Source organism: Onychostruthus taczanowskii, unplaced genomic scaffold (genome assembly GCF_017590055.1).
Source record: "Onychostruthus taczanowskii isolate IOZ18803 unplaced genomic scaffold, ASM1759005v1 scaffold10, whole genome shotgun sequence".
NCBI classification, from domain to species: domain Eukaryota; kingdom Metazoa; phylum Chordata; class Aves; order Passeriformes; family Passeridae; genus Onychostruthus; species Onychostruthus taczanowskii.
In genome coordinates this window covers 6,433,196-6,458,056 of record NW_024496526.1, presented here as the reverse complement: position 1 = coordinate 6,458,056, position 24,861 = coordinate 6,433,196, and the positions used below count along the sequence as shown (strand labels likewise).

Below are 24,861 nucleotides of genomic sequence, written 5' to 3'. Positions count from 1 at the left end.
AGAAATACGATTCGCACCACAGACCCAAAATAAGGACTGGGAGGGTGTTGGGCTGGAAGCAAAATGGGACTTGGACACAGATCATGTTTGATTTCACAGGCACTTCCCAGAGGATGAGGAATTTGTTGACCCCAGAAGCCAAAGGAAACCAAGTGGTGGATACCCAGATGAAGCAAAGCATACAAAAGGTTCTTGGAATTAATTAGAACTGAAAATCTGATTAATGACTTGGTTTGGGGATCCTTCAGAGAGCACTTCTGACACTGGTTTGGGAACATCACTGTGATTATGGAAGCCCTGTTGCCCAAGTTTTAGAAAATCAACCCACTTTCTGTACTTCAGACACTGGAGCATATCTCCAAAGTCTGAAAGTGCTCTGTTTCTGTGGGAGGGACGAGCTGAGCAGGTCAACAGCCTCTAAGTGATATGGCTCCACAGCTCATTAACAGCAGCATTAGAGAAGCTTTCCCAGGCTGGACTAGGACTGAGTACAGCATAGATGATCCCTGATGCATAGCTGGTGTACCTCGGTGGGAAGGGCTCAGCCCCTTTCCCCATTTTCTGATCCAGCCTTCTGCACTGAGCCTTCTGTCATTGGGCCATGCACAAGGGAGACTGAAAGTGCAGCCTCAGCAGCTGAGAAGGGAGCAATATCACATAATCTATGAGAGGCTTCTTTCAGCTGAACTCCTCGGGGAGCAGCGACCTGCTTTGGCAGTGTTTACACACCGTATCTCTGATTTGCACCTTTAGTAGCTCCCAGGGTGAGCTCTGGCTGTACAGCAGCTAGTGATAAAAAATGAGGACAAGTGCACAGAAACCCAAATTTATCGCTGGGGTTTCCTCCCAACCATTACTCACATGGACGAGCTGCTCCTGAGTGTCATATTCCTTTGTGCACCCTTCCCAGTGGCAGTTAGTCTCATAAATAACCTCAGGCTCCTGTTTACATTCATCCTTATCAAGATCTTCTTTCAGGTCTGTCAGATGCTCCTGCAACACATAACGGTGCATTGTATAAGGTGAACTTCTTTCATCTGAATTCCTCCATCACTCATAGATTACAGGGCAAGTATCAACTGATCACAAAATCATGCTTGTTGTGGCTACATAACATCCACAATTACTGTGAAATAAGGAGCTACAGGATTTTGGCAGAAGTGGATCAGAGCTGACAACAAAATATGAAACACCCCGAAGTCACTGTTGAAGCAGTGCCTGGATTCAGCTGGGTCATGGGCAGTCCCAGGAAAAACTGAAAAAAGGAAAGAACTGGCTTCTGACCTTTGGTTGTACTCTATACTTGAGCAAAACAACTGATCTGGGCGCAGTGGAGAAACATGAGCATAAAGAAATCACAGGGCAGTCAGAGACCAGAGCCCACGCTCACCTGACACGGGCTGGGCAGGGGGTTCCTGTTTTCTGCATCTCTCAGTAGATGAGAAAATGATACCTAACCCAAAGATTTATGCCTGCAGAATGCTCCATAGGGACAAAGTGTCGAGCTCTCAAAGCAGTTCTCTGAGAAGGGAATTTGGAAAGCTTCAGCAAGACCCAGTGAAGAGTAGGTTGCAGAACAGAGCTTCTGGGACTTTGGACTCATAAATGAGTTACTTTTATGCTGGCTACACTGTGAGCTCTCTCCTTAACTTCTCTGTCTAGCCAGCTCCTCAGTGCTAAATGAAGCGCAGAAGATTTTTGTTCTGGCTGCTAGGATTAAAGCATGGGCAACTACACAACAGTGCAACATACAACATAGTTAGTACAAATGTGAGTAAGGACAACTGTCAACTCTGCATGCGTCAATACCTGCACTACAGACAAGGCCATCAGCACCCAGTACTGGCTTGGGAATCTAGCAAGACAAAACTCTGTAGGTTTTGACCCCCTTCATTCCCTTTCCTCCCAGATGCTACTGTTACCTAGCACAAAGCATCCTGCCTCCAGGACACCTTCAGACAGAAGAGATTTGTTTTAATTAACTCTTATTAAAAAAAAATATATATTGCAAGGTGGCTGTTGGGACAGGAAACTGTAGTAATTTACAGAAAGACTTCTGGAGATTCAAACTATACCAGAGCGCAGAGCTATAGTCTGAGAAAGTTCAAACAGCAGCTTTTTTTGCCCTGCCACTCCTATTTGTTTGAGCTTTAAACACTGATTTTTTAAAATGTTTGTCTCTGTACAAAGTGCAGTTCCCAGACAACTGTAATTTTCTACTAAAAATCTTACTTTGCCAAAATTTTTATACTTACTGTTGGAAAAACAGAACCGTAACAATTCAGTTTGTTGAAAATGATTGACTTGTTTCATTTCTAGCTAGTCCAATGCTAGTCTGAATCTGTACTGGAGCTCTCTTGTGGCACTGCAGAAGTTCAGTAACTCAGGTCCCTCATGCCTGGTACCTCACTGTGTCCCACAAATCTTGTCTGATTGTATTTTTTACAGCACAAGCCATCATGGGAGATACTGTCTTGCCAAGGATTGCAAACACCCAAACCACAACTCACATGAGGTGTTTCAAATGCAGCATTTCCAAAACAAAACATACACATTTTTGGGGATAGATAACTTCATAGTCAGCAAAAAGTAGATCAGTCAATTACTAACTGACTGTAACACAACTTTTCAGCACGGTCTCCTGCAGAAAAGGAATTTCTAAATTTAATTAATTCTTCTTGCTTAGACCAGAGTAGACACCCACTATATTCAGTTTTTTAATCTGTTCTCCTCGCCAAGAATGAGCTTTTATATGGTGCCTTCTAGTAATTTCCCAGTCAATACTGAAATACTGCAAGATGTGGAACCTACACGTCTCTTGGGGAATTACTTCACATACTGCCTCATTAGGAACTATTAGATGATCAGCATGCATTTTCCTACCCCTAATTTCACCTTGCTATTCTAATAAAATCTCATTGCATTACTTTAAACTGCTCCATTCAGTGCCAATTTCAGTGTTTTTAAGGCCCAGTGGATAAAACCCCTGGAGCAGGGCTGCAGGGGTGAGCCAGGCTGGCGCTATCCAAGCACTCCCAAGCTGGGCGCACATGGCTTTGCATGGAGCAGTGCACAGAGGATGGCAGCCATTGAGCAAGCAGCTGTCTGTCCCACAGCTCCTCCACTAACACATGCTTTGAGAAAGCAAATGATGGCTTTCAAATATTTTTTCATTTGCTGGAAGAAATAAACACATTGCCCTATTAGGCCAGGAGGTGGCCAGATTGGTTTTTCAGGGCATGTGATTTTGCAGCAGTGTGTAGATGCACTCCTAAACTCAAAGCTCCAGAGAGGTGCCTCTTTGCCCTAATCGTGCTGACTACAGCATGTTTATCTTTCCCTGATATGCTATCTTCATCAATTTTACCAGCCCCCTGATGACTGCACACGTTGCTGTCCCCATGCATCATGCTGAGACCTGCTCCTGAACCAGGGCAGAAGGAGAAATTTGTCATCAACTCTTCCATTCGCTTGACAATAACACGGCTTAATATTTCATGAAAATGAAGTGCCCAGAGCACTCCTGATAGTTTACAGTTGTGATAAAGGACGGTCAGATGGATACTGTCAGCCATTAAGCAGTTTGCAATCACAGGGCTTCAGAAAGAAAGCAAAGGCCTCTGGGCCCTTCTTGGTGTCAAATGTTGTGTCACCAGTGTAAAGGATGTTTCTAGGAGCAATTCCTTGTTGAATCAAGAAGTCATCCTTTTTTTTGCAAGCTTTCTACCTACATGCAAGTTTCCCTCATAATCTATGTTCGCTCTGAGACACTAATACTGCTTGCTTTGCAGCACAGAAAACTCAGACATCATTTTTACATTATTGCACTTGATATATTTGCTCTCTCCTTTTTTTCCTATCCAAGCACAGCAACAGCAAGCTGAGTCCCAAGTACCCATGGAATGCTTCACTCAAGTCACTGCAGCTCTGCCCTGTCCCTTCCTGGGCTTTGTGCTCCAAGAGACACTTGCCTGCCTGGCAGATTTTGCTGGAGCAACCCAGCTACAACAAAAGATGCCAAGAGGATCATTCCCAAAGATGAGACCCAGCAGCTCACCACCTCAACCCCACAACATGGCTCACAGCAGGGAGGTTACCTGTGTGTTTGGGGACACTGGGGGCAAGCCCTCAACTTCAGTCTTGACTTTGCTGCGTTTGTTAATTACTGGATTGACGGTGCTGCTCACGGCCGACTCACTGCTCTGCTTGCTCTAGGAAAGAAAACCAGGCAAGAAATGGCACGGGGGTTTGGGACGACACACAGACAGTGGCCCACTTCCTCATTGAAAACCAACTTAAAAATCAGTCAAGGTTGAGCATCAGGAGGGGCAGGGGAAAGCAGGGTTGGTCTGGGGCTCATATTAAAACCAGCTCATGAGGGTTTGTGTAAGGCAGAGGGATGGGAGAGAGGGGTAAGAAGAATCAAGGGCAGCCCCAGCTTCTGCAGCTCACTGGCGAGCGTGGCCTCACCACTGCTGCTCTGTTTCAGAGCAATCCAGTCCATGGTATAGCCATCAAAGCCTTATACAACCCCCACCCAAGCCAGTTTTATTTCTCAATGTGACACAATGATTTGTTGAGAAAATTAATTCCTGGGGGAAGCCGGGGGCTCTGGTTATAAGTGAGGGCTCTGGCATCCTGTGTCCATGAAAGACTATGTGTCTAATTTGCTGAGCTCTTAAAAAATAAGAACAATTTCAGGAGAAAAAAACATCCCATTGTATGTGCATAAAATTAGAACATTAACATTTTAAATACTCTTGCTAATTGCTCAAGATTGGTCCTGCAAATTTTTAGACAGAGGCAGAACTCCTTCCAGCCACATTATTTTGTTAGCCAGTTTGTAAGGAGAAAACAAAAACAATCAATCAAATAACCTGCAATAACAGAGTTTGCAGTGCAGCAGCCATGAGAAACCCTAAAACAATATACCAGTCTTAAAACTTCAGTATGATACTACTAAAACAACGAATTGAAATGGGAGTTACATACATTGAAGTAAGTCTTCGGGGAGAAAAGCAACTGCAATTCAGACTTGGAAATAAAGTACGTGGAAAAGAAAAATTATTAAGAATGTGCGAGGCATATTCACTAACTCAGTACATATGCAGGCCTTGTGCACACATATATGTGCTTGTGTGCTCACAGGTATTAGTAAGGATGCATTTAAGGCGTGGCATCTCATTCCTAGTTTTCAAAATCTGGCCCCTGGTTTTGCAAAATTTAGTAGTAAAAATCAACAGCAGGGACACACTGAGAAAAAACCTACTGAAAAAGAAGATTTCTCTCAATTTCATAGGACACAGCATGTTCAAGGAGATTTCCTGCCTAGGATGACCTTGCATATTGTGTTCAATACTTTGATAGACCAAAGCCTTTGGTTTCTGCAAGGGTAGATGCAAGGAAGGGAGATGAATGCAAAATTTGTCTGTGACTAATTCGGAAACACTTGCCAGGAAAAGGAAAAAGCAACAAAAAAGGACAGAGTGAGTACAAAAGAGAATTGTTAAACTCCCACAATCACCATGAGGGGAAGTCCATGTCCCATGGAGAAGGTGCCTCCATTTCCACACGTGCCATGCAGGATGGCTGTCCCTACCTGGCTGGAGTCGGAGATGCAGTTGTTGTTGCTGCTGCTCTGGGCTGGTGATGGGTTCACGGAGATGACTGCCATGTGCTGCCGTGTGGGGAAGGTTGGGGATGGCTGGATCAGGGGAGGAGTGTGTCCAAAGGCTGAGCTCAGGCCTCTTTGCTGGGTCAGGATCTGCTGGTATGTCACGGGGTTAAGCGGGTGGGGGAAGCTGAATGCAGGACTGCAGCAACAGGAGAAAGAGAAAGAGAAATGATGAGGAGTTATTTTAAACAATATTTACCATATTAGGCAGTCACTGATTCAAATTTGGCTTCTAGGAGACTCCAGGAACCAGGCTGTAATGCCCAGATAGATGCCTCCAATGCCAGGATAAGCCTGACTGCCTGCTTTACCGCAAAGTCACGATTTGACTTGCACCTGCCTCAGCAAACTTGTGAATCATTTTCACACAAGCATTACACTGATCTTGATTTCTTTGCTTACTCTGTAAAAAAGCCCAACAAAAGACCTTGGGAGTTCATAAGAGGATGGGACTTGGGCAAATCTGGCTTTGCAGCCCCTAAGGCTCCTGGGTTTTCCCAGGCAGACCTCTTTTGCAAACTTGCAGCTTTGGGGTTATGCTAACCTGGATATGAAAAACAAGCATCACCTGGCTCACCTGGCCCAGATTACAGCAGGGATGAATAAGTATCCACACTTAACACAGTCCAAAACCACGCAATTTACTCTGCATTCAGGTGAGGGGAGTGCTGGCTCAGGGGACTGCTAAGCATGTCACCCTTCCTAAGTAGGTCACTGGTTCATCTCCAATCTAGGTCAGCGGTGACCAGGAACACCACTCGCTCCTGGCTGCTTGGGCAGTAAGTGGGGCAACAGGTCTGAGAGAGGATGCAGCAGTGGGGAGCAGTAAAAGCAAAGCTCTCCTTTTGGAAAAAAGGGATTCACTCCCAGGGGCAAGTCCACTGGGCAGAGAGAGAGAAGCACAGAGGATGCTCTGTGGTAACTCTACATGTATGATTCACGAACCATAGACTGCCCAAAAATTCATTATTTGCCACCTTCAAGAAGTGGCTGCCCTGAACCTTTACCCTCATGGTATTTTCACCACAAAAACTGCCCAAGGTGTGTGTGCTCAGAAAATAGGGCCATAATTAGAAACACGCTTAATAACCAATTTTGCTTTTGGAGAGACTATTTCATTTGTGCCTCCAAGATGCTGTTAAAATAATAACAAAAAAGTCTTTTCATACCAAATTTCTGGCAGTTATGCTGCTATATATATGTTACCCATTTTACAAATCCTGACATTTAGGATATATTTTTAGAACACTGAGAAGGGGTTCAAATTCTTTATTATTAGTTGATTATTCCCTTGGAGGCTGAAAGTTGACCATTAGGTCAGTCCCTGGACTCCACTGACTGGTTAAAAATACAAGGTATTACTCTTAACGTCTGAGTATAAGTTGAGATGCTACAGGTATGTGCAGCTAATGACAACAGGTAAAAAGACTAGAAAAAAATATGATTACCAGATAAGAACTTGCAATTTGTTTATGTCAGCCTTATGTTTGATTTTACAGTCAATTTCTAAATTATGCTGCTGGATAAAATAGCTTACATAATTAATGCTACACTTATTAATAAGAACATCTCTGTTTTCCCCCACAAGTTTTAAGCATGCATAATCTTTGTAACCCTCTGCTTTGCAACATCAGTGTTAATTAGATCTAACATTTTTAACAGTTAAGTAACAAAAAGAATAATAACATTGTGAAACTTGGGTGAAGCAATCACAGTAGGGATTGACAACAGTCAGCCGCCTAATGTAAGTGCTTTTTAATTAAGATTTGAACAAAACTTTACTCAAGGGTTTAGATTTGGTTTAAATATGCTTTTAGAATTAGGCTCTTCTGTGCACCCAGGCAACATTTTTTCTAAATGTGGGCCAGTAATTTGGAGAGTACTTTGGGGCAATCTCTTAAATCAGAGTGTTTCTTAACCAGTCAAACTGCTCACAATGAGCATTTTTTATGATAAATTTATTATCTGTTTCTGCTTGCAGGGAGGCATGATCATACTGTAATTACTGGAAACGTGGTAGCCAATAACCCCAATCCATCCAAAGAAACCCCACCCCAAATGCCACAAAATACCCTTCCACATGCAATACCAGATGGGGGCTTTGATTTACTATGCTACACAGCCCTGATGCACAAAAGCAGAGGCTGCAAGGAAGGGAAGCTCTCCCTTGCTGAAGGATCATCCCTTCTTTCGTGCAGATGGTTCCTCAGCTGAATGGAGCCGATCCCAGAGCTTTACCTGATTGTCCCGGCAGATAAATGGCCGTAGGAGCCACTCGCTGCTGAACTGCTCCTGGAGTTGTTGATATATGCCACAAGAGAGTTTGGGGAGGTCCTGATCATTGTCTGGAGATCAATGCTGGCATCAGAGAGCGGGGAGATAGACAGGGCTCGTTTCCGGCTTAATCTTGGAGTCACCCGCGGGCTCGAAAACCGGGACACTGCAGGAAAGAGAGGCTTTGTCAGACAAGACCAAAGGGCTGCTCCCTTCCTACAGGCGGGCTGGAAGTGCTGAGAACTGCTGCACTCATGATTGCTGTGGGATGTTCAGGACCCAGGAGCAGCTCAGAGACCAAGTGCCCTTTGATGGGAGGTCTCCTCTCTTCTGGGCGCTGAATCACAGGGGTTGGGCAGCGCCATGAATGCCCGCTTGCTTTGCTGTCCTCAGGGGACACAGAATCTTGTCCATCACCCCCTTTCATGGGCACTAAATTAACTTAAAAGGGAGAAGGCCTGCAAGGTTTCCATGAGTGCAGCCATGCCTGTTGACGCGGTGTCAGGAGCAGCAGGCCAGGGGAGCTGCACATCCAAGCCGGGCGACCATTGCAAATGGTGAGTGTGTGCCTGTGCGTGGGGGAACGGAAACCAAACGAGCATGAGCACAGTGCTGACCATCCAATTAATGAAGGAGGCGAGGCTCCAGAAACCCTGAAAGTAAATTAAGAGTTTTAAGAAAACCAATTTGGCAGCTCAGGCACAAAGTTCAAGCTCTCCCCCTCTGAGGGGACCTGCCAGTGCCTGGACCCTATTAGCAATTGTCAATCATTCAGGCATGAAGTAATTTCCAACCCTGCCAGGCCCATTTATGGATCTGCAACACATGATGGGTTACTACTGTAAAAGTTTGGCATCCCTCAGTGTTTCAGCACTGCTAACTGGAACGACTTACTTCACCCAAAGGAAACTCTGCCCAGGCCTGACCCACCTGCAGATCTCTAAGGTGGCGTGGAAGGGAGTTGCAGATGGGCCATACCACAATCTTCCTCTGTACCAGGGTACTAGATCCAAACCCTGCCTGGAATGACTCATCCCTCCAAAGCAAAGCAGTGTTTGGATTGTGTATTTAAAAAAAATAAAAACCTGAGGGTAACATATAGCACTTGGCAATGGGTCCTGGCTGGCAATCCCTACCATCCACCCAGGGGTGCAGGAGGGCTCAGCTGTTCCAGCTCCTTCAATTGATGAGCACAGCAATGTATCACCACTTGACTTTTCCGGTGATGTCTCCCCAGAAAGCATGCTATGAGTTTATCTTATTAAATGCTGTGAATAAAACACTGAACTGCCCAGACAGGCAGTATGAGCCATTTTCCTCTAGCTGGTTGAAGGCACTGATTTTGGCTGCATATCACCAAATACAAGCTTGGCACTTTGTAAGAGCATGAACATTCCATAATGACGACAGCGCTGGTATGTGAGAGAGTGACTGGGATGTAGAAGGAGGTAAGATGTGTCCTGCTGGTGTGATCAAACAATTCCTTGATTTGTGTTGGCTCACAGGAGTCTGTGTCAGCATTTCATTGAGACCAGTGGCTGGGTCGCAGTGTCCCAGCTTGCACATGACCCACCCGTGTACCAAATTGGCTCTGCCATTACCATGCCTGGGTGCTGTGTAATCAATGGGGTTTAGTATCAGCATCCTCAGTGCCCATAATGACCCTCACTGCACAAGATAAATGACTTGCCCAACACCTCACTGGAAATCCAAGGCTAAGTTGGTACTTGAACCAAGCACTCTTGTGACTTTTGTTCTACACTTAAGCAGCTTCAAGAGTTGTTAGATGCAATGCATTTACCGAAAAACTGACAATACTTGGAATTTCTCTTAAAAATCAGATTGTTGCACATATATTCAACACATTGTTACAATATTTTTTACAACTACACTGAGCAGCCTCATGGAGCAGAGGTGCTAGAAAACACGACTCAAAGATCAGACAGCAAACACAAAGGGCAGCAGTCTATAAAAAACACCCTGTGAGTGTTAAAGCTGTTCCACGATTTGGAGGGACTAGGCTCAAACTTCCCAAATGCTTGCAGCTGGAAGAGTCTAGCTCTACGTGACACTTCCCTGGAAGCTAGAAGAGATGCAGCCACTTTGTAGAGCCACTGTGGACAAAACCAAATTGTGCAAATGAACTTGCTTCAGCAAAGGCTGGCCCAAAAGACTGAAATGGAGACTTCCCAAACTTCACATCTGGTTCCTGAAATCTGAGCCCTGCCAGAGCCCTGGAACAAACAACATGAAGGCTGCTTGGGCCTAGATCATAATGGTCCTCTGGCCATAAGGAATCTTGATTCAATACATGCACCACAACCTGGAAAGACCTGGGTGCTCCTCCCAGTCCTCTTCAGCCACACTTCCTTGAGCAAGTTGCTGCCTCTTTCTGTATCCCTATTTCCCAGTGTCATCTATTTAGATGAGCTCCTTTAGACAGGGCTTGTATTTTATTCTGTACATACTGCACCAAGTGCGATGGGGCCCCATCTCAGATGAGTTGTCAGGATTTCTGTCCTACAAATAATATGCGTATTTCCAGATATAGATATTGCTTCCTGCATTTGCATTCCCACAGTCTCCTCCTTCTCTAACAGAAGGAAGCAGGCCAGATTTGACAGTCATATTTATCTCTGTTACTCCCACATCTCAAGGGAGATCTGTTTATTAATGTGCCACTTCCCTTGATAAATTACTAAATAGAAAGAAAAGTCTTGTACTCATTTCTCGCTCTTCCTTCACATGATTTATGCTCACAGTGCTGGATCAGCCATTGGTCCCCATTAATTTGCAGAGGGAAGAAGACCTGATGTCCAACAGAAATCTGGGCTTTAGCAGTGCAGACGATGTGGGCACTCCTCTCTGCTGCACACAGGTTTGTCATTTTTCGCCCGTGTAAAACTCTGTGGAAAGATGTCAGATTATCAAGCTCTCCTGGGAATTCTCCAGCCCAAAACCAGTAATATGCATTGTGTCAGTGCCCACTCTAATTTAGATCCTGCAAGTACTGAAATGTTTGATAGCAGATCCAACAGGTTGGGCTCATGCTTTACACAAAAGCCTCTTAGGTCTTGCAGGCTTCCACAGAAAGCTGTGACCTAAAATTGTGCTATGGATGAACAATTCCTCTCTTAATGACAGCCTGCCCAAGGTGCCTGGGAAGAGAATCATCTGGGAAATGAAAAAGGAGTTTAGGATATTTTCAAAATTATTATTTCAAAGCAGATTAACAACACTGGGATTGTTCTAAATAATAAAGTTTGCCTGATCTGAATCTTCTTATCTGAGGACATGGAGCATGAATGTTAAATGGTACCAGGCAGCAGCAGTGGTCAGCATTTGTGTGGCTGTACAAAGCAAGGTGTCCAACACAGGCTGACTGACAGCCACTGGGGCACATAAACGAAGCCCTCTGCTGCCTGAGGTCCAGTGTTGCTCCAAAAGAAAAATCACACACAACTGTTCAGCAGGGACTGTGCCCAGAGAAGTAACTAAAGGCGGGATCCATTTTTCAGACACACAGATGGAAAACTTTGGGAACATTTATCACTAACACTCCTCTCTACTCTCCCCTTTAAAAATGCTGACTTCTTCAAATGAACAGGATTAGTTTAAAGAATTTTTTATGTTTGGAAAATATGTCGGGGGAAGTTCCCCAGGCAGCTCAGAGCTGGGAGGGAAGTCTAAATTTCTTTGCTAGAAGAAAGAGTATCCTTGGCACTTTCCTGTGGTGCCTATGAATTATCACATCCACAAGTTGCTCAGAAACTGGGATACTCCTCCCAAATTTCGATTAATCCACAACAGGATTAATGGTCAGCTCTTACATGTGGCAGCTTGTGGACCAACTCTGGTGCCTGATGCCAGTGCCCAAGGCCAGGATCAGATCCCAACTTGTTTGGGAGGTGGGAGCAGAGGTTCCTGCTCTGACCACTTCTGTGGCGGTGCGCTATCAGAGGGATTCTACAAGAGATGTTTTTTTCTGGAGTGAGAATTCAGACCTTATGTCACACTAGGAATAGTGGCAGCAAAGCCCTCCTGAAAGGAAACGCCAGGCACTCAGTGGGAGCTCCCTGGAGGCTCCTCCAGGGTAAGGAAATTTCAGGCAACCCTTTACAGACAAACATATTGCTGTGATCACAACAGCACAGGATCATCAGGGGCATGTGCTCCCTAACATGCGAGCCTATAAGGCACATGGGCTGCAGATGGCTCACACCCTGCCTGCCCCCCCTCCCGCCTCACTGAAACCTGGCCAGAGCCACTGCTTCCCCTCCATCCCCTGGCCAAGGCCCAGGATAAATACTGTGTTATCAAAATGGTCCCTCTCCCTCACCATTCACCAAGAAAACTCCATCCAAAGTGTACACAAATATCCCCCCCACTCCCACCATCAAATTAAAACCAAGGGCCCTATAAAAACACAGGATGGTCCCGTAACTGATAAGCGGCAATAAACTACAAACACTCTTTGTGTAACCAGTTCCTTATTCCCCTCTTTCCTTCTGCAAAGGCAACACACCTCTTTTTTAGACTGCAGCAGATGCTGGACATTTGTTCTGGCACCAGACACTGCCCTGGGACTCTTCTTTCTTCTCTCCATAGGCTGATCAACTTTGCAGTTCAAGGAATACTAATGCTTCCCTCAAATCCTAGCTGAAAGACAAGGCTGCATTCTTCTACTCCCAACCCACAAGGTAACTGTTTAGTCGACCCAACTTGCATATGTAAATTGAATTCTTTAGAAACCAGAGTGCAGCAGGATTCCAGACACAGCACTTATGGGGTGCTCTGGGACTTTTGCTCTCTTCTGCACATATTTTTCTGGGGAGGAAAACAGAACTGCTGGCTAGAAATGGGTGGGAAATTGTTTCCCATTCTCTGAACCTTTTCTGTGATTTCAGCAAGTTTCCATTCTATGCTGGGACAAAGAAAACAGAAAAAAAAAATAAGCCTTTGAGAATTTTTAAGGAAGCGACTACAGGGCGCGCCGTCTACCCAGAGTAGCCAACAGCTGGCTTGGTTGGGAAGTCATCTGTGATCCAGCACATCCAGCCTACAAACCCAGGGCTGCTGTCCCTCCAGCCCCAGGGGAAGCACTTCCTTCCTAGGTCCCCCTGAGGCTCGGCTCTCTGCTTTTGTCCTGATGGAGCAGTTGCTCCTCAGTTGCTCTCTCCTGCTGGACAGAGTCCCGAGCTCACCTCTCCCGGCCACGTGCCTGCGGACTGCAGTCACCACCCAGCTGCACTGCCAGCCCTGCTCCTTACCCTGCTGGCTATTAAATCACTTCCTTCAAGGAGAAAGGCTCCAGCAACACCGGCTGAAAGAGGCTGGTGAAGCTGAATCACTGTTTGATTTGGGGAAATAAAGTCCTGCTTTGTGATTTGCCCACATCCCCGGCAACTGTGCCAGCTGCTGGCCATGCTGCACTGAACAAAGCCTTTTCCCTCTCAAACTGCTGATTGTGAATCAAGACATTTGTGACACCATTTGTGGCACCAGGCAGCAAAAAACAGGGTAGAGGTCCCCCCACTAGCTCCAGAAATGGGCAAAATGCAATGACAGCACTGCAGGGTCATCCCTGCTATTGGTGACTGTTGCACAAACACATCTATCCAGCCTTCCTGACACGAGGGTCTACCTTGGACCTAACTTGTGCTCAAGATGTTTTTTCCCCCATTCCCTTATTCAGCCTGTACAACCCAATCAGTCTCTCAAAGCTGTGCAAAGTGGTGGACTTAAAGATGATCTCTAATTTCCACCCTGGCCTTATTCCAAAGATCTTGCTCCTAAAGCTGCCACTACTCAGCTCACTGGTCTCCTTTTCCTTTGTGGTCGCCAGTGATGAAATGGCTTTGCTTTGTACAGCACTTTGAGATCTGCCGGTGTACAGGGCTAGAACAGCAGCAGCATCAAGTCAGTGTGGGTGGACTCCTCTTGAGAGAAAATGGTTCCTCCTGAAGGGCTGAGGGTAATCACAGAAAGCCCTGTGCCTAAGGGAAAAAGCAGCTGGAAGTACTAAACATGAAAGTGGTAGCCATCTCCAGGGTCATTGTGTTCCCCACCAGTCTTTCCTGCCTCAGGGATGCTCTTACACAATCACTTCATCACCTGGAATAATCTACCATGTAGCACTACTTCTTAAAAAGAAATGCAAAAGATTGTTTTGGTCTGGTGAATAGAACCTGTAGATAGTCCCAAACGTATCCCATCAGCAATGTTGTGACATTAGAAAGTGATTAACTTTTGATATGAAAGAATAGGCTTTCCAGAAAATAGGATTAAGACTAGATTCAAACTCCACTCTTGGATTTTGAGTCCGTATTTGGATGAGGAAATAGAACAGGAGAACCAACTGAACAGTTGTTTAGTCTCCACTGGGACTGGCCTGAACACCATAGTAATCTGGTACATAAAACTTAAATCTGGTCTTTAACTTCTTTAGCTTTAACTTCTTCTAGCTGTACGCTGAAAACCCAGCAGAGATGCAGCTCTGGGCAGCCCAACTCAGCCGACCTGGCACAGGGTTGGCACCAACGAGCTCCAGCTGACATTCACACCCTATTACCTTTCCTGACCTCAGACATGTGATGGAGTGAAAAACACTGACAAAAACCATGAAGGCGCTGAGAAATTCTCTGAGAAACGCAATTACAGGAACCAGAAAGGCACAGGTATGTGTCTGTGGAAGAACCGCCATAGCCCGTGTCCACAGCTCCCATGGACCAACCTGCAGATATTTGGAAGTGATGTGACACTGAAAAGGCCAGATTTAATATATGCTTATCTCCTGCTTTTCCTTTTGCAGGTGCCAGTGTTATCACAGATGAATGATGGTGCTGCATGTGGTTTAACAAGAGCTACCTGCATTTTCAGCAAACTAATTCTTGTAAAGTTTCTAGGTTCCCAGACTGGGAAGAAAAGGGCTCTCTGAATGACAGATGCAGCGAGGCGGTGACTCGCTGGGGTTTATGCATGCTACTAATATTGTTGTCTCAGAAAAACACCATAAGAGGATGCTTTATTAAATTATCTGTTCAACTATTTACTTTTAGGCCCAGCTGATTCAAATTTTTGCAATAACTTTCTAAAAAGAGAAGGAGACACTGTCTCCTCATCGAGCATTGCAGAGCCATCCATTTTACTCTCTGCTTTAATAATGTACAATTTTCTCTTTTCTCTGGATGATGGATAAACCCAGGCACATGGACTGGTACTGGACTGGTGCTCTTTTACACATTCTTAAAAAGTAGTGTCTCGTGCCACATTCTCATGTTTGTTCAAGTTTCCATCTCACGCAGAACACGTGAAGGCCCAGAAAAGGTTTTCCAGTTAATCACCAACAAAGCTTTTTCGAAAGATCGTAATAAATTCTTGGTGAGCCCTGGCTCCGCAGTGAATCATGGTTATGAGCTTGGCTGCAGGAAACTGAGACCTTTGATACATGATTCACTCTAGAGCTGTTTTCAGGAGAAGGCAAACAATATGAGAGTCTTCTGCCAAGGGGAGTATCTCAGTACCTCAGATAAAGATTGATCTTCAGCAAACCAGAGGATGAGCATCTTGGTGTGCTGGGAGCCAGACTATACCACCATGAAAACAGTTGTGTTTGCTTCCCTCACTGGTTGTTTATCTGGCACTTCAGTGAGGCACTGCTGGTCAGAGATGGACTAATAAGGAGGCAAGGAGGAAGGAGTCTTGTTCATGAGCCCGAGGAGAACTTGGCAGGGCTCGTTTGCATCCATCTGCTATAACCACAGTCATTAACCCTTGGGAGAGAATACAGACCAGTCTTACTGACCAGATGCTTTGCAGCAGAAAAGCCTGAGATATATTGATATATTTCGAGTGTTAGAGGGCAGGATGGTACCAAGCAGCTTGTGCTCTCTCTGACTGGGATCCAGGTTCCAAATTAATCTAGGAACTGGCAGCACAAAATGACTGTTCAGGTAAAACTTCCACAGCAGCCACAGATGAGAAACTGTTTTTTCCATTAGAAGTATCTGTAAACTCCCATCACTGAACAGCCAGAACAGCTTTTATCATTCTAAACCAGTCACTTTATGAAGCAGCAAGACCACAAAGTCTTTCATCTTAAAAGCTCAACAACAGAAACTTTGAAGCAGTAATGAAATGATGCAGATCTCCCCTCCAAAAATTGTAATGGTCCACAGGCAAATCCAAAGAATCCCAGGAAACAGATGCCGAATCTGAAAGTTGAGCTGAGATTTCTCCTTCTTGCAGCAGAAGTAATCCTCAAACTGCCCTCTGTAATATCTGTACAACCCCAGTTCTTGCAAGATGTAGAATGAAGTGAAAGGAAAGGCATTTCTAACAGCTCTAAAAACCATTTGGACCTCATATATGCTTCCAGACAGACTCTTCCCAGAACAGCAGTCAGGCCACAGGGGTGACTCAGCACTGCAGTGCCTAACATGACTCTATTTCTTCTTCATGTAGCCAGGAGAGAGAGTTTTCTGAGTTTATAACACACAATGATATCACAAATACCACATTCCTGCCTTTTTAAATTTCCTTGCTCAAAGTACTATTATATTCTTTCCACTCTATCTCCCCATTCAGGTATTTTCTCTCCTTGTGGACCTGAGAGGTCCTAACCAAGATGAGATGTCCACTGTGCCTAGCACAGCTTTGCATGCACGTGGCCCAACTTCACCCCAGACACCAAGCAGGCAAAACACAGGGTGGGATGGGGAAGAACTACTAGAGATGTAGTTTGTCCCTAGGCACGCTCTGGTCACCCATGGTCAATGCAGCAGGACAGCAGCAATGCCCAGCTTGCTGGACCAGCCCATCTCCTACCCATGCTGCAGCCATGCCACCCTCCCTAAGAGACCAGAATGCACCTATTTTAGGTTATGTATATTTTATATATACTTATGGAAGGAGGTGACCTTTTGAGCCAAAAATTATAGTGCAGTGCCCAAAGGTTCCAGCAGGGCACAGTGACCAGACTCAGCAGCCTCCACCTGGAGGGCAGTCCCATCCCATCCCAAAATTTCAGCCATGCCAGGAAGAACCCAAGCTGCTACTCACCATCAACAGGGCTGAGGTAATCGTGGAGATGGGCTGTGCTGGCTGCTCCCCCGCCCTGCATGAGGAGGTCCCCATAGGGGTTTGGGTGGCCGGCCATCAACGTCATTTGGTGGTAGTAGTCAGCAGGGTTGGCTCCCGGTGGTGGCGGGGGCAGCCCGAAGAGGCCTCGTTCCTTCAGGTGCTCATGAGCCACTGTTGGAGCCACAGGCGAGGAGAGAAACATGGGGAGAAGGTTCCCACTGCAGTGTTAGACCTTGGAGCTGACGCTGGCGGCCCCGGCTCCCCCCACGCCCCCCGCCAGCCCCAGCCGCACGGCTCCGCGTAGGGCGCGCGTGACGTGCGCCTGGGCGTGCTTCTGTGGACAAAGGAGACCAGGCTGGGGCCTCTGCATTCCTCCATTTCCGCAAATTTATAAACAATCTCTCGTTCCCCCTTCTAATAATCCTCCCGTTCGGACGCAGCCAGCACCCCTGGGAGGGGGGGAGAGGGCCCAGGCTGCCGACAGCAGTAACCCTGTCAGCATTAACATCCCTGCCTATTAGGAAGGAAAGACAAATGCAGCCCAGTTCCCGATAGCAGCGTGAGGAAATTAAAGCCAAGGTCTAATGCATAGAACTAGGTTTAGTGTCTGGCAGCATAAAACCATTTTGGCTGCCAAAGCCAATTACACTCACTTTCTCCCAGCTGTAATTTTTCAAACCTGCCTCCCCACCCGCTTGCCCCATTAACTTATTTACCACCACCTTAAACAAGGAGGAAAAAAAAAGGAGGAAAAGAAAAGCAACCCAAAATGCAATGCCTTTCTTCCACAGCAAACAATGAAACTTGTTTTGGAAGGAGAGGACAGGGCAGAACACACACACACACACACAAGCCATCAGACTCTCTCTGGCGGGTGCCTGAGAGTTCAAAATTACGTTTTAAGGGGAGGGAAGAAGAAGACATATGCATGTCCCGATCACTACAGTGATGTTGTTTTAGCCATACAAGATAGTTTTATGCTGCCAGATACTAATCCAGGGGCCTTGTTGCTCTCTGGTACACTTTGCTTTGCAGTGCTGAAGGGCCGCTGGCCCCTGCAGCAGCTTGGGAGCCGAGGGATGTTGGGATTTGCTGGGCATGCAGAGACCAGGTCCCCAGCTATTCCCTGGGCACTGAGCCAGCCACCTGCAATGGTGTAATGAAGCTCTTCTGACGAAGTAAGGCATGACTTACACCTAGCCAAGTGAAAGCAATGATGTGCATTTTCCCCTTTCCCTGTTGGATGTCTTTGTCCCCAGCTCTCCAACATGGGGTCTGATAGGGCTCAGAGAGCATGATCACTGCTGTCGGCACCCAGCACCAACTCCCCCCACATCCTTGCCTTCCCTGAAGGTTGCTGCAGAGCAGCTCAGGAGTAAAGAGGAAGAAAGTATGGCCCCTCGCCTTCACTCAGCAGCCACGCTGACCCCAGACACAAAGCCAACAGGGGATAACCCAGCTGGCGTTGTCTCCTCTGCAACATCAGTCTCAGCCAGGCCAGGCAGCCAGAAAAACTGTGACCCTCTCTGGGGAAAGCTAGGTCTCAGCAGAGACATAAGAACAGGGAAGCTCCTAAGAGAGAAAGAGAGCGCTGCAGAAAGGAACGTACTTTAAGCAAAATATTTATAATATGATCCAGCAGTAATAGCTATTCTCACGCTCTGCTTTCTCAGTGCGATGATGCAAAACAAATGTGTAGTTAAAGGGGAAAAAAAAAAAACAACAAAAAGAAAAAGAGACAGCTCTCCCACTTCAGAGAGCAGCTGCCGAGCCTTTGCAGCTGTAAATCCCTGGGTTTTAGGGAATTTCAGTCCTGGTGAGCTACAAAATCGCTGCAGTACCAGTAGCACAGTGTCTTACCGTCGGCAGGACTGAGGCCCCTGGCAGCGGAGATGACGGAGAGCGTGGGGCTGCTGTGCACAGAGCGGAGGTAGTGCTCCATGTGGGGTGCCACGTAGGGGTGAGGGGGGCTGAAGGGCGACTCGCCAGGCCCGGCAGGGTGCGGAGACAGGCGGATGAGGGAGATGTCGGAGATGACAGGGCTGCCGCTCAGAGGAGGAGGCCTGGGAAGGAAAACAGAGACATGCTGTCACTCACAGCCAGCCAGAACAGGCACAACTGCTTGCCACCCCTCTCTGTCCTGCCCCACCGCTTTTGCCCACAAGAGAGGAGCTCAAGCACATAGCGGGACAATCCTCTCTTCCTAGCATATGCAGAGTCTGAAGTTCCCAAGCTTCTGGTGGACATGCACCAATATTGCATTAAACATGTATTTGTGCAAAGTGGCTCACCCCAACTGGGCTGCTGAGGAAAGGGGCATGAGCTGCTTTAGGCAGTGCCTGCACATAGAGGAGGCATGGAACACACGCTGTGCTAGAGATCCCACCCCATCTCCTCGCACAGGGAGGCTGGCCACACAACGATATTTGAGGAAAACGTGGGGTTTGCAAGCTCCTCGCTGCCCCTGGATATCCAGATGTTTAGTGCTGTCATGTGCAGAAAGCCCTAGACAGGGCAAAGATGGAAATGTTGCAAGGAGAACTTATGTGATGTTGAGCTGTGCTTTGCCCAGCCCAGCACGCGTGGCTTGGCCCGTGCTGGCGCAGCAGCCCCACCTCCTGCGTCCATCATGGCCAGCACAAACCTCCTTGACAGGTTGGTGGTACGGTTCAGAGGGCAAAAGTTCATGAGAGGTTTTACTGCATGCTTTCTGGGGGCCACCTCTCTTAAATCCCTCAGATCTTCCCCAGGCCAAGTGCTACCTGAGAATAAAGTCAGTAAATACTGAGGGATTCAGCAGGTAACAAAAAAACGTCACATGCACGTTTTAGTGCTTAAGCGGTTTTTTGAAGGATGAACAAGGATGGAAGAGAAAGTCTGCAGACTTCTCCCAGACATGTGCTCTACGGTACCCTCCAGCCTCTTAGACAAACCACAGAGGGTGCAAAGGAGAAAAAGTTACTCACCCTGACCTGAGAAGCAGAAAATCTGACATAGACACCAAAGGAGGCAGAGCTGTCATTAGGCAAAATAGAAGAGAAAAATCTGCTTTGCATTAGCTCTCTCTGTACTCACAGACTGCTGGAAGCAGAGCTAGTGTTGACACACAGGTCACAGCAGGGACAGCATTTGTCCCTGACTGGGTGCTCTGGCAAAGCTAAGGGAGATGGATGTGCGCCCCATGGGGCTGCACCCTGAGCACAGAATACAACAGGGATTTGGAGGTCAGGATCTGGGACGTGGGCTGATCTAAGGGAAGGAATTACAAAGGCCCAACACTAAGACTATCCAAATATGCCATTAGTGAGTGCATGTAAGATCTGTCTCTCCATGCACAGACAACCACAAACATGATGGTCTGAGCAGTTTCAACACGCCACCAGCACCTCAGGATCTCAGTCCCACCCTGCCTTATCAACAGTTCAGGTGCATTTTAATTTATTTGTAATACTTGCATATCAACAAAACCACACAGAAATGTAATATAAGTCTGCAGACTTATTCAGCAATTTAACAAGCATGTTTGTCTTTGTTTGATCTTCTGTGTGTTTCTCTGTCTTTCTGATAAATTAGTAAACCTTGTGGCTTTTTGAACACTTTCTGCTGATGGGTAGTAAATTAAATGCCTTCTGAAATATTTATAGTTCAAAGTACTTTCCTGTAGCAATGCACTCTGTGGCTTGGTGGTGTGAAATACCAGGCAGTGAAAACCTGTCACACATAAAGGCTTTGTGGAGATGCACAGCCACCAAAACAGGTGGCTCATCAGACCCAGGCCAGGGTTTTGCCAGAGAAACACCCACCAGCATCGACCCTGTTTTCTTTCATGACACTGAAAGACAAACTGATGATGGCATGGCTATTTCAGACCTCATAACCTCCCCACCTGTGTTGCCATGGCCTTCCATTACCAAAATTATGGGGTGACCAAAGTCACTCCCTGGTGCCTCTCGCCATGACATCAGCCGTGGCGGCGGCGAGCTCAGGAAGCTGCAGCCGAGGCCGCTGGGGCTGGTTTCTGTCGAGGCTGCTAATAAAGGCATCCGAGCACGGAGCCGACCAATTTATTTCTACTGGGGAGGAGGGAGAAGTGAATCAAAGTCTCTGTTCCAGATTTAGTTTCAATTCATTTCTAATAATCTCCACCGCCTCATCTGGAAAAAATGAAACAGGATTAAAAAAAATGATGTCATTAAGAAAACATCTGACTAATTTTTCTTCTGACGAAGACTTAATATAAGTGAGGGGCGATGTAAATTAAAAGCAGCCCCAATCTTCCCTGGGCCACAGAGCCTGCCTTAATACATAAGCCATGAAAGAGGTTTTCTTACATATACAATAAGTTCCCTCTTTCATCAGTACTCACAGCTTCTCCCAAAAGGGTTGTGAACTTCTTTGATGCAGTCCTGGAACTATGTATTACCAGGTTTACGAGCCTTTGGAGCCTCTGCTGATCAAACTGTGAGGCCGACATCTAAAATGCGTATAACAATATGAAGGGTTTGCTGTTCATTTTCTCTGTGCTAAATTAGGCAGAAATGCTGGAGTCCCTCAGAATAGGAAAACTCCACCCTGAACAAAGAGGTAACACTGGGAAAAAGATCAAGAATTTCCCCCCAAATGCATGCAGCTGGAAACGCAGCTGGTGTTTGAACATGAGGTTGGCCCTGTGCACAAAGACTGGGCTACAGAGTAGGCAGCTCCTTATGGCTTTGCTTAAAGCCTGTCCTTGCTCACTGGTCCATCTGTGGACTAGGAGAGCCATACTTCTATCAAGGTCTGGCTCCTGTGAGCCCTCCCAGGCAGAGATCACCTCTCACTGTTGTACACCTACAATTCTAGCAAAACAATATCCCACAGTGCAGCATGTTGCAAAATAATGTGGCTTCCAGGAGCTGTCTCCCAGGAACAACTCACTCAGCCAGGGGCATCCTCTGCTCCTAACTCCCCAAAGGTTTGACTTTTTCCCCACTGCATTATTTCTTATCTCATCCCACACTGAGCCATTGCATTGGCTCTACAACAACACAGTGAGAGGCAGCTGTATCCTCACAGGTCTGCTCCTTGCAGAGACCACCACATCCTGCTCTTTAGAGGCAGTGGATGAGAGATGAAGCAGTGCAGGAGCAAGGCAGCTCTGTCCCCATGTCCAGCTCGCATCCAGGGCATGCAGGGCTCTCCATGCCCATGTCCCAGACCCTGCAGTGGGACAGCCTTCAGCTTGGTGTGGTGCAATGCAGTGAAACCATGGTGCCAGAGCTGCGTTCTTCAGCCTGTCCATAGAGCTCTCTGTCCAGACCTGTGCTAACCATGTCACTCCCCACTTCTTTCCTGAATCCCATAGATAGCATGAGGAAAACACCCCACCACCTGAGGGAGAGCTCCTGGCTTTGCTGAACACAATGCTGTAAAAATGTCGCTGTCTGCAGTGGGATGAGGGATTTCACCTGACCACATATATATCTGGAGAAAGTGGGATTCTGGTTTTCAAATAGGCTAAGGGAATTGGGTGTCCAAACACCATTAAATTTAATGTGAGCCAGGGGCCTGTTTTCCCTGTGGCTCCAGCAAGAAGCCCAGGCTCTATAATTAATGCTCAGAATTTGTAGAGCAATTTGCATCTCTGACGAAGCACGTGAGCCTGGATTCATTTCCTCCCCCACCCAGGAGAGGCTTTTCCTTTGCTGCTCTTTAACAGAGGGATGCCACCTAAGAGCTGAAGGGCCTCATGGTGGTGCTGGGGGCATACAAGCTACTAAAGGCTTTACAGAGCAGGTCTTTGCCAGTGCAGTGGATGACCCCTCTGGGAGAGCTGAAATCCTGGTGCAATTTACCTGGTTTCAGCCGCCTGTGGAGCAGAACCGTGGGGCAGTGGTTAACACTTGACAGCAGAGGAACACAATCAGCAAAATGAGAGAAACCAGCATCTGAGACATGACACACACTGCCTGTGGGACACTGGGAGACTTCTGGTGGTTTCCCAGGAGCTGGTCACTCTGGAACAGTCCTTCACTGGGGAAAAGAGATCTGCTTAATTTTCTCGCCTCTTGGGTTTTGCTGAAAGGAGTGACAGCTCATCTGGAGCTCTGCAGTCTCATCCCAAAGTCTGGGGGAAGGAGCTGGCAGTTTCCTTTGAAAACCGAGGGAAAGAAACCTCAGCCCATGGTTTTTAGTGAGGCAGAGCACCATTCTCCTGTGTGTGCCTTGGAGCCTGGCAGGTGCTTGTCTTCGATGCCACTGCTGGATGCAGTGCTGAGAAAGAAGCCTTGTGGTCCCATGGCAGAGGAGCAGCATCCTCTCTGAGGAATTGGGCTGGGCTCTTGGGAAGGGAAAACCTCAGGAACTGGCAAAACCAGTGTTGGCTGCTATGAAAAGGGCCTTGGGGTGATTTTTTCCCGCTCTCCCTCAGTGGATATGCATCAGCAATCCCCAAATCTTGCGTGACGAAGATGAGGCAACATCTTGCCACTGCTGTGAGCCTGCAGCCTCTGCAAGGGGCACTCAGCAATGAATGTAACAGTTAAAGAAGTTGCACATTTCTGAAATAATCTCCATCAGTTAAATAAACCCCAGAAAAATGTGGACAATTACCAAGCACTAATGTTCCATGACTACTCTAAATTAATACTTATGTGACAAATAAATTCATTCTGCACAAAACAAAGGGCTGAATACTTTTCCATATGCTTAATGGAATATGGACACTTGAAGGCAATTGTTTTGCTCTACAATAAAGAAACACATAGCTGCTAAACAGACATAGAAGCAAGGAACAGAACTGCTTATGGGGATCATGGGGAGGGGTATCATACTCTGGTAAAGTTTTGCTATTTAAAAATAAACTTTTAAAGCAAACAATCATTTTTTAAACCCCACTCTTAAACCCCAAAACTTCCTTTTGTTTTGTTTTACCTAAAACTTCCTAGCTGTTTTTTCCAAGTCCTGTGTACCCAGAACACCACCTTTGTCTGAAGGAGATGGAGTAAAGCCATACAGATGACTGAAAAATGGACTGCTGTCATGGCAGACACTGTATGGATGGGATGCCAAAGCTGTATTCAACAGGAAGCCTAAAATGCCCCAGGATTCATGCTAAATGATTCAGTCTAAACAGCTCTCACCAGCCCCTCAGCTTCACCTCTGTTTATTTCTGATTTAAAGTCCCTTACAACAGGAAGGGCGAGAGGTCGCAACAGTTGTGCGGTACCCTGAGGATCAAACCCCGCGAGGTCCCTCAGAACAAGGTAACTTCCAGGGGTCAAACCTGGGCCACGACTATCAAATTCACATGGCATTTGATCATTCACAAAGATTTCCCTCCCTGCCGCTGTTTCAGCTCGGAGAGCAGAGGATGTGCTGCAGGAGCGGCACAGAGCTGCCTCGCAGCCGCCTCTCCCCACAGCCGCTCCTGGGAGCGCTGGTAATGAGGCGATGGGGAATCACTTGCTCTTCCCAGCTCTCCCAGCACTGCAACAAGTTGGTAATTACCTAGTAAAGTGACCTGATGATCGAATATAAGACTATCAACTTGGAGAGCCAGCCTCTGTGTCCCTCTACAAAGACATCGAGACAGGGACTCCAGAGACATCACTGCTATCTTCCAGCCCCCACTCCATCGGGACAGCACAAGTAGTATTTTTTTTCCCCTGAATCTTCTCAGCTCTAAAATAAGGTTAATAAGTTTTTTTTTCATACTAACAAAGAGGAATATATAGAAAATCAGAGCTACTATGACTAATTCAACAGTTAATGCTCTCACTTATAAGATGTTGTAGAGATTGTGAATCTGAACAAAAATTGTTACAGCTTTTCTGCAGAAATTTAATGGGCGT

At 46.6% G+C, this 24,861-nt stretch overlaps 1 protein-coding gene across 1 annotated transcript in view; it reads right to left on the bottom strand.

Annotated features, from left to right (window-relative positions):
- The window catches only part of GLI2 (GLI family zinc finger 2), a 185,443-nt gene that overhangs the window by 18,046 nt on the left and 142,536 nt on the right, over positions 1 to 24,861 (bottom strand). Inside the window, exons 4-9 of the mRNA XM_041406384.1 lie at positions 18,890 to 19,092; positions 17,009 to 17,200; positions 7,913 to 8,114; positions 5,600 to 5,813; positions 4,098 to 4,211; positions 862 to 993 (exon numbers count right to left, since the gene is read on the bottom strand). Of these exons, the coding sequence (XP_041262318.1) occupies positions 862 to 993; positions 4,098 to 4,211; positions 5,600 to 5,813; positions 7,913 to 8,114; positions 17,009 to 17,200; positions 18,890 to 19,092 (1,057 nt within the window). The remainder of the gene's footprint in view (positions 1 to 861; positions 994 to 4,097; positions 4,212 to 5,599; positions 5,814 to 7,912; positions 8,115 to 17,008; positions 17,201 to 18,889; positions 19,093 to 24,861) is intronic.